The 9,022-nt window shown below is 60.6% G+C and overlaps 2 protein-coding genes across 4 annotated transcripts in view; both read right to left on the minus strand.

Moving 5' to 3' along the window:
• Positions 1-6: 6 nt before the first annotated feature.
• Fam71e2 (family with sequence similarity 71 member E2) lies at positions 7-7,128 on the minus strand. Its single transcript, XM_033766143.1, has 11 exons — positions 6,226-7,128; positions 4,783-5,045; positions 4,533-4,684; positions 4,208-4,466; positions 3,960-3,984; positions 3,719-3,783; positions 3,537-3,631; positions 3,393-3,445; positions 3,241-3,299; positions 1,476-3,121; positions 7-498 (listed from the first exon to the last, which is right to left on the minus strand). The coding sequence occupies exons 2-11, from the start codon at positions 4,930-4,932 to the stop codon at positions 471-473; spliced, it is 2,532 nt and encodes an 843-aa protein (XP_033622034.1). The 5' UTR covers positions 4,933-5,045; positions 6,226-7,128; the 3' UTR covers positions 7-470.
• Il11 (interleukin 11) overlaps positions 7,129-9,022 on the minus strand; it is a 4,710-nt gene continuing 2,816 nt past the window's right edge. For all 3 annotated transcript variants that reach the window (XM_033766132.1, XM_033766133.1, XM_010616912.2), the window contains 4 exons: positions 8,758-8,912; positions 8,518-8,604; positions 8,271-8,432; positions 7,129-7,322 (listed from right to left, as the gene is read on the minus strand). In XM_033766132.1, the coding sequence (XP_033622023.1) occupies positions 7,152-7,322; positions 8,271-8,432; positions 8,518-8,604; positions 8,758-8,823 (486 nt within the window). In that variant the 5' untranslated portion in view covers positions 8,824-8,912 and the 3' untranslated portion in view covers positions 7,129-7,151. The remainder of the gene's footprint in view (positions 7,323-8,270; positions 8,433-8,517; positions 8,605-8,757; positions 8,913-9,022) is intronic.

Below are 9,022 nucleotides of genomic sequence, written 5' to 3' on the forward strand. Positions count from 1 at the left end.
GGGGTGGCCTGGCTGTGGAGTCCTGGGGTGCCCGCCTCCCACGAAGAACACGACCTTCGCGCTGGATTGGCTGGGAGCCTGGGAACCCCAGCCAATGGACGCCGCTGGACCCCGAGCCCTCACCCCAATCCCAGTCCCCCAGCCCCTCCCGTCCCCAGGTCTTCGGGTCGGTGCGCAGGCACCAAGTCGGCTTTGGCACAGTCCCAGACTCAAGTCTTTAATTTCTACTCGGGAGCCCCTTCCCACGCCGCACCCCCACATATAAATGTACAGACTGCTCTGATCTCTCCTGAAGAGGGACCCCACTGGCACTCCGAGGAAGGGTGCCCAGCACCCCGGGGCCTGTGGGCAGAGGAAAAGGGCAGTTGAGTCCTGCGCGGGGGCCGGCCCAAGGCAGGTCCCAGGGTCTCGAGTACCTGGCCCCGCGGGCTCCTCCACAGCTTGCCACCGAGCCACCGCCTCTGTGACCGCTACTGAAAGCGCTGGGAAGGCTGCAGGCTGCGGGGAGAGAAGCCAGGGGGTCAGGGCACGGGCTTCTCCGTCCTTTAACACCCCACCCACCGAGGGCGCTCCCTGCCGCTGCGCCTCCAGCCCCTGAGAACCACTGTCCACCTCTGTCCGGGTAGTTTGCCTATTCTGGGCATCTGTGGTCAGGAATCCAGGGCCGCGTGGCCCTGCGGCTCATTTTCCCTGGCATGGTGTTCCCAAGGGCGCCCCTGCTGCAGCCCGCCATTGCCCCCTCTCAGGCCTTCATCTCCCTTGAATCGCCCCCGGCAGGTGAACGCACAGGTCCTGGCGCTCCACCTGCCCTCCTAGCCGCCTGCAGTGTTCGGGACGCCTCCGTTCCGCTCCCTAACGCCTTGACTGTTCTCATTCCTCTCTACTCGTTGCCGACCTCGGACTCGAGTCACTCTTCCATGCACCAGACTCCCAAACCACGTGCCCTGAACCCCAGAAGCCCCTCTCCAGCTGCCCCACCCCCACTCCGTGAGCGTTTTCGAGTCTGGTTCCGAATCCAGAAGTTAAAAATGGGGCGGGTTCCAGATCTCTCCCAGAAGTCCCGCCCCTCCGCCTAGCGCTGCTGCTCCCCGCCTGCCGCCTGCCGCCTGCCGGGGGTCCCTGCACCCCTGTGCTCCGCCTCCTCAGGTCTGCACCACCACCCCAGCTCCTCCGCCCCTGCTACAGTAGGACCTGTCCCGGGCTTTCTAGGTGACCAGCGCACAGCCCGGCCCCCACTCAGTAGGTGCCCGCAGTGCCCACCACTCCGTCACCCGCATTATGGGACCATCGTGCTGTCAGGAGCAACACCTCGCAGAGGTCAACCTCAGGACAAACTGAAAGCACCCAACCACCCAGAGTGAGTGAGAGGCAGGCCAGAGGTAGACAGAATGAACCAAGTGAGGTAACGGTCCCCTCCGCCCCCCCGTTGGGTAGATGACAGCTGACAGTGGACGCCAACTGCCGTCTCCACACACCTGGCCAAAGGGTGAAGGAGTCGCAGGTCCCCCTTTGTGATCTGCGCCTGGGTGGCCACATCCCTCACACTTGGAATTTCCAAGAGCACTGGCAGGATGCTCTCTGAGGAGGACCTAGCTGTGGCTGGAGAATGTGGCCTGGGCATCCTCACGGGCCCTTGCGAGGCCCTTGTGAGCTGCTGGGGCACCCTTGCTGGGGCTTTGGCCCCCGAGCTGCAGGCTGGAGGGAGAGGAGGTTGTGGCAAGTCCTCCCACAGTGAGGCGGGCAGGGGGATGGGCACGAGAGGATCCGCGGTCCTCATCGGGCTGTTGGAGCCAGGCACGGGGCTGAGGGGCCCCTTAGAAGACCCCCCTGAGTCCCGGGGTGGCTCTCTGTCCATCTGTCGCTCTGCTTGCTCCTTTCCACAAGGGTGAGACTCTGGCTGGTCCCTGACCACCACTCGTGTGTCCTCCAGCAGGGACAGCTGGCTGGGGCTCCAGGGCACTGATACCTCGATATCCACTGACATGGCTCCTGCCTGGGAAGTCCCTGCAAGCCGGGAGGGCAGGGAAGCCATGGCTGGCCATGGGCACTGCTCCTTGGAGTTGGCCATGATCATCGGCTTGGCCATGGAGAGCCCCTCCACAGAAAAGGCCCTGCTGCGCTCCTGGCCAGGACCCTTGAAGGCCACCTGTTGGGTCCTCACCCTTGTCTTCTGCTGCTCCACTTCCTTGGACCTCACACTGGGCAGGTCCAACAGCACTTCCTCCCTCCTCCTGTGGGCCGTGTCCTCCAGCTTTGCCTGGCCCCACAGGCCCCCCAGGGTGACCTCCCGGGCTTGGCTGACCAGCACCTCCTTGGACTCCTTGGTGGTGGTGCCAAAGGGCAGGTCCAGGGACACCTCCTGGGTTCTTATCTCCGTCACATTCATCTCCTGTATGCCCACCAACACCCGGGGCCCTGGCGACCCCTCGTGCTTGCTTCTCTTGGTCACATCTGCTCCTGGAGGTCCTGCCAACACCATGTCAAGCTGGGTAGGGGGCTTCCCCTGCAAGGCAGGAGGGCTAGGGGCTGCCTGGGGTTGGGGCAGTGGGGCAGGGGTCTGCTGGGACCAGGTGGGCAGGAACAGAGGCTCCTTCTCTGGGCCTTGGGGACATGCAGCCTTCTGGGGACCCGTGCAGGTAGGCAGGACTGTCGGAGACTGGGGTGGTGGAGAGAGCACAGTCAGGGCCTTCTGGAATGGGTGGGCAGAGGCTGGGGACTTCTGGGGACCACCAGAGACAGCTGGCACCCTCTGCGGCTTGTCCATGATGACTGGTGCTCCCCGCTGTGGACCAGCACTAGACAGGGCCTTCTGGGAGGGTGGTGGCCCCTGGCCCAGCCTCGAGTCCACATCTCTGGCCTTGTCCTGGGGACTGGAGAAAGAGGGACAGGGTGGAAAGAGGTACAGGGCAGGAGAATATGGAGCAGTGTTCAAAGAGGAAGAGGACAGAGTGGTAGATTCTGGGGCCAGGAAGTCCTCGATCTCGTGCTGCCATAGGAGTATCTCCAAAGAATCGATGGACCCCAGCCGTGAAAGGCCAGAGCTGTCCCGTGAGACACAGCGGGATGGGGTTGCAATCAGGCCCTCCCGGCCAGGGGCCTCCTCAGAGTCAGGTGTGCAGGCCTGGTTGGGGGAGAAGGGCACAGGGTCAAGGCCATTGTAGAGCCCAGACTCAGGAGCCCCGGCTCCCAGCCTCCTCCCTGAGACCCGGGGTCTGGGCCCGGCCCTGTGGTGTAGCTGGCCTGGTGGATGGTGCTGGAGATAATGCTGAAGATGGTGCGGATGGTGTTGCTGTTCTTTCCTGGTGGAGAGAATGTAGCCTGAGCACTTTGGGGATGGGACCAGAGCCATATGTGGTCCACACATGGTGACAGAGGGAAGGGACTGCTCTCACCAGAACCGTGGATTTGGATGTCACGTCTGTCGGGATTGGCACTGGGGGCAGACCTGTAGGAACAGCACAATGGGATTTGGTGGTATCAGGGCCAGGGTCTCCAACTGTCTCCCAATCCCCACCAGCAGCAAGAGCCCTGGTCACCTGTTTTCCGTGGACTTTGTCCTCACATCCGCACAATCCTGCTGTGACCAGAAGAGAGGCACAGAGTCGCCTACAGCCCGGGACTGGAACCTGCGCTGGAGAGGGTGAGGGGGTTGGGGCAGTCAGGGAGGAGCAGCCCCGGCGCTCACCCTGGCAGCACCCCAGCCACCTTCCCGCTTCACCTTAGCCTTCCTTGGCTTCTGTACAGGGGGCCTCTTATGAGGAAAGGTGGGCTCCTGCGTGGCAGCTAACAGAGAGGGGACAGAGGAGCGTCAGGGACAGTGGGGATGGGTGGGGGACAAGGGGAAGGAAGACCTCAGGGCCCATCAGAGGACAGGGAGGGAACCCAAGTGTTGGAGTTCTGCCCACGCCCTGAGGGATGGGCCCTGCCCCGGGAGGGCCCCATAGGGCCAACCCACTCACCTGTCTGGGTGCCGTGGGCCAGGTCCTGTGGACAGGCAGGGCAGTCAGGAGGGGCCACCGCCCAGGCTTCCGCATACCCATCGCTGACAGCAGCAGGTTTACCCGCCCTCCTTCCTCAAACTCAGGGGTCCAGGACCTCTAGCCCTCCGCTGGGAGCCTTGGCCTTGGCCTGGGGCCCAGTTCCCTATGGAAAGGGGACCATGGCTTCCCAGCCCTGCTGCCCCAAGGTCTGTGTGTTGAGGTCCCACCTGCAGGCGCCAGGTGGAGGCAGGCACCTTGGCCAGAAGCACATCATGGCCAGATGGGTGCAGGGGCCACGGGGCCCAGGCGGTTGCTGGCTCCTGGAGCAGGTGAGCAAGCCGCACCCAACAGTCGAACAGGAAGCTCATCTCTCGGTCCGGGGCCTCCAGGTCCAGGTAGTAGCAGCGGCCAGTGACTAGCCGCAGCTTCAGGCGCCGGGCGGATGTGTCGTGGATGTGAAGGCGGGCAAAGTCCAGTGGGATCATCCTGGGGAGCGGGAGATGTCACACAGGAGGTGATGGCAAGTGAGGCAGGGGCGGGGCGGACAGGCACCTGGTCAACTCGAGACAGGAGTCATCCCTGGTCCGGGGCCGAGCGAAGAGCAGGATGTCTGGAAGCACCAGGCCAGGCAGAGAAGCAGCCACACCCATGGTCACCCGGTTGGCTCTGTGATGCAGGAACACAGGGCTCCCGACTTCTGTCACCTGGGGTGGCCGGGGACAAGGGCTGGCACCACACCTGTCTCCAGCTGCCTGAAGCCCCTCCTGAGCCCCTGGTCCCCCTGCCCTTGGCCCCCAGGGACCTGAACAAAGTTACTCTCGAACATGGGTAGTGGACGTAGCGGCAGGTGCTCGCCCTTCTGGAGGGTCTTCTGCAGATTGCCCAGAACAGGGACCCACTGGGCGGAGCCCTTGCGCGGCTGAGCTGGCCGGGTGTTCCAAAGCCGCTTCATGATGGCCACAGGCTTGAGTACGGGAAGGACCCGCTACCCAGGGGCCACCCCGCCGGCTTTGGCCCCTCAGCACGGCCTCTCAGGGTGGGGGGACGTGGGCTGTGGCCATGGTCCTGTGGGGGAGACAGCACTGGGCTGGGAGGAGCCTGGAGGGGGCTTTGTGACCTCAGCTGACACGCAAGGACTCATCCAGGACCCTGGCACCCTGAGAACCAGGACAGGTGAACAGGATCCAGGCCCAGGCTCCACCCCCTCCCCAGACCCAACCTGGGACAGCACTGGGCGGCTCCCCAGGGCATTGGTCTTCGTTACCGAAAGTGGACCATCCACCCAAGGGCTTGAGTTAAGGTCCCAGCTCTGCCAGTGACCCTTCCCTGGATCCTGCGTGAGACTTGAACCTGTACCGAGCCTCAGTTTCCTCACTGCTAATATGTGGAGGTCCCTGTCATCTGTCCCTAAACCCTGAGCTATAAAGAAAGGGACACTAGTTTTTCAAATAAGGCCCATCCAGAGCAGAATCCCAATTCTGCCAGATGTAGTGGCACACACCTTTAATCTCAGCCAGACAGGCTGAGACAGGAGGATTGCAAATTCCAGGCCAGCCAGGGAGACTTCATGAGACCCTGCCTCAAAATAACGAACCAAAATGGCTCTGGCGATATAGTTCAGTGGCAGGACACCTGGCCAAGCACGTGTGATGCTGCATGTTCAATTCCCAGAGTCACCAAGAATAAAGGGCTGGGGATGTAGCTCAGTGGTGAGTGCTTGCTTAGCATGCCCAAGACGCTGGGTGCTGCCCAAAGCACCACCAAAAAAACAAAAGCAGAAAACAATCGAGATTCTATCTGTCCCTAGCTACATGACCTTGAGCAACAAAAACACTATTCCACTGGTTTCCCTTGCCTGAAAAGTGGACATATTTGAGGGCCCAAGGAAATCCTGTGATTCAAAGCCCCTGGTTGGAGTGTGGCACAGAGCAGGGGCTCAATTAGCGGTCTTTTCTTTTTTTCTTCTGTTATTTTGAGACAAGTTTCTCACAGACTTGTGAATATCCTCCTGCCTCAGCCTTCTGAATGCTGGAATTGCAGGTGTGCACCACCACACCCAGTTAGTGGTCTTTCTTATTCCTTTCTGAGGGCCTTTTGGGGGGATAAGGAGGCCAATATTCCATCATTCTAAAAATAGTGTTTATTTTTATTTTAAATGTGTCACGCAAAATACAGTCAGTCATGGTAGAAATTCTGGAAAATACAAGTGCAAACAATATAAGTCACCCACCATCCTTCGTCTCACCTTCAACCCTCAGACAGCCATTATCACCATGTTGGTGTATTTCCCTCTGGGGTTTAAAAACATCTATACACATAGAAAGAGAATCACAGAATCAGGATGGTGCAGCGGCTGTGCAGTCTGCTCTTTGTCACACCCTCCTGGACAGCGCACTGTGGCTGTCTCCTCTCCCCGCCTCCCTAGCTGTGACCAGGCAGCTGTTGTGTTCGCGGAGGAACTTTGTTATTGAGTTGTCCCCACCGGTGGGCATGTAGGTTCTTTCCCACTTGCCTGCGGGAACGGTGCCAGAACAGATGACCTCGAGCTCAAAGTTTTGTCCTTTCTGATACCATCAGTCACAGGGTGACCTTCCGGATCTGGAACCTTCCACCTGAGGTGCTGGCTCAGAGGCAGCTCAAACCCAGCCCACGCAGAGCTCTCCGGGCTGCCAGCCACGCCCCTCTCCTGCTCTACCTGTAGGAGGACCCCAGCGTGCAAGCCCAGGTCTCAATGGCACCCACAAGGGTGTGAGGAAGACAAATGCAATCCCCTCCATCTCACAAGGCCTTCTCACATTTTTGTACCCAAACCCAGTCTTCCTTTTCCCTTCCCTACTCACCCTAACATTACAAAGTAATTGTTTAATAAATAATAATATATGCTTCTGTCCAGGCCCTGAGGGGAGGAGCCCGGAAGACATCGTGGAAAGGTGGAAATGCTCCTTATAGAATCGGGGATCCCATCTCCCCTCCTTGAGGACTCACAAGTCACCTGCCTCCCTTCCTCCAGCCCTTAAATAAATAAGTATAAATAAGGTACAGGTGCCCCCCTCGCTCAGGCCTAACTAGGGGCATGATTCAGGGACCCCTGCCCATTGTGCCCAGTACTGAAATAAATAAATAAATAAGACGTGGCTTCCAAGACGGAGGTGGCATTGTGTCCTGTCCTGGTCACAGCTGGGCCTTCTGTAGCATCAGCCCCCGCACGGCCCAGTCCAGGGTGAGGTGCAGTCCCCCTATAATGGCGTGGGCCGCCTGGATGCTTCTCCAGTCTTTGAGAGAAGACGGCAGGGGAGGTGCTGGCAGTTCCGGGGGCACCTGGGGCAGTGCCAGGCTGGCCATCTGAGAGGAGAGGGCGCGGGTTAGTAAAAGGTGGGGTGGGCGGGGCAGGGCCCTCCTCAAGGCTTCAGGCTCAGAGCCTGCAGGCTGGGATCAAAAACTGCTCCTCCTCAGCTGATGTGGTGGAGTAGGGCTATAATCCCAGTACTTGGGAAGCTGAGGCAGAAGGGTTGCAAAAATTTCAAGGCCAGCAGGGACTACGTAGTGAGATCCTCTCACAAAGCCATAAGGTGGCCATCCTAAGGGTGGGGCTGGGGTGAAGTCTATGCTGGCCAGGTGAGGGCTGGGGCCTCACAGGGTAGGCAGGGCTGGCATCTTGGGGCTGGGTCCCAGAATTAGGAGCTAAAATGTGCAGGCAGGCCCCAGAAATGAGGTCTCAGGGTCTTGGAAGATAGACAGGGTGTCAGGGTGGGGTCTGGGTCTGGGGTCCATGGTCTGAGGGGCAGGTTCTTGAGGGCTGGTGTTGTGAGGGGGTCTCAAGGACGGAAGGGTCAGGTTCCTACAGCTCAGGCTGGAAGCTTGGCCTCAAGTGAATTTGAGCTTTTCATGGTGGGACCAGAGTCTCCAAGTCTTGGTGTGAGGATTTGGATTCTCGAGTGTCGGGGCCTCAGGATGGGGATCTCAGGTCTTGGGTTTGAAGTCTATAGTGTCAGGTAGAATCTGGAGCTCTGGGGTCCGATAGTCTCAGTGGTCAGGAGACCGGGACTTTGGGGTGCCAGCATCATGAGGTGATGGCCTGGACCTTCTGGGCAGGATCATAGGGTCTGAGGCCTCTGTGTTAGGGCCAGAGTCTTAGGGACTTCAGGGCTGGGATCCCAGAGCAGGGATGTGGTCTGGAGTCCAGGTCTCCAGAGTGAACCTGGGACCCTGGGGCCCCAAGCTTCAAGGTCTCAGGGCACAGGGTTTCGGGGTACCAGGGTGCAGGGTATAGGGCCCAGGAGCCAGGCGTACCAGGAGCTGCAGCCGGCGCAGGAGGCGGTCCAGCTGGGTCTGCAGAGTGCCCAGCTCAGGCTCCAGGCTCTTCACCGAAGGGCCACCCACCCGGCGTAGCCACTGCATGTGGCGCAGGTAGGACAGCAGGTCAGTGCGCAACCGTGTGAGCATGCTGGACAGCTGTGGACAGGATGAGGTGTCAGGAGATGCTCTACACACCGGCCCCACCCAGCCACTGTACACACCAGGACACCCCAGCCCCTACCTGCAGGGCTCCCAGGGCGCCCGCACTCATGGCCAGCTTGGGAAGGGACTTCAGGCCGAAGCCCCCAGCCACAGGGTACTGGTTCTTCTGGAGCGAGAGAGTTGTAAGGGGGACCCCAACCCCACCTCGGCCCCACCTCGAGCTCCCTGGGCTCTGCCCTCCAGCTGGCTGACATGAAGACCGCCCGGACTCACCCCTGCCACTATGTCCTGGACCCCACCACCCTGACCGGTCTCCTACCAGCTGTGCAAACAGCTCCTGCGTGTCCAACAGGAGGGAGCGGGTGAGAAGGACCGTACTGTCCATCTCCGCCCGAGCAGAGCCAGGAGGTGGCCCGCGGGCAGCAGCTCTCTCTGGCCAGAGGCTCAGCACCACGAGGACCAGGCGACAAACACCTGGGGGCAGGAGGACACCAGGAGCTCAGCCCGGACCCCGGGCTGGGGGGAGGCTGGGCCTGGACCTCTGGGTCGGAGCGAGGAGGCCGGGTCCAAGGGAGGGGCAGGAT

This window comes from Fukomys damarensis, unplaced genomic scaffold (genome assembly GCF_012274545.1).
Source record: "Fukomys damarensis isolate Sample0158 unplaced genomic scaffold, DMR_v1.0_HiC HiC_scaffold_19, whole genome shotgun sequence".
Lineage (NCBI taxonomy): Eukaryota > Metazoa > Chordata > Mammalia > Rodentia > Bathyergidae > Fukomys > Fukomys damarensis.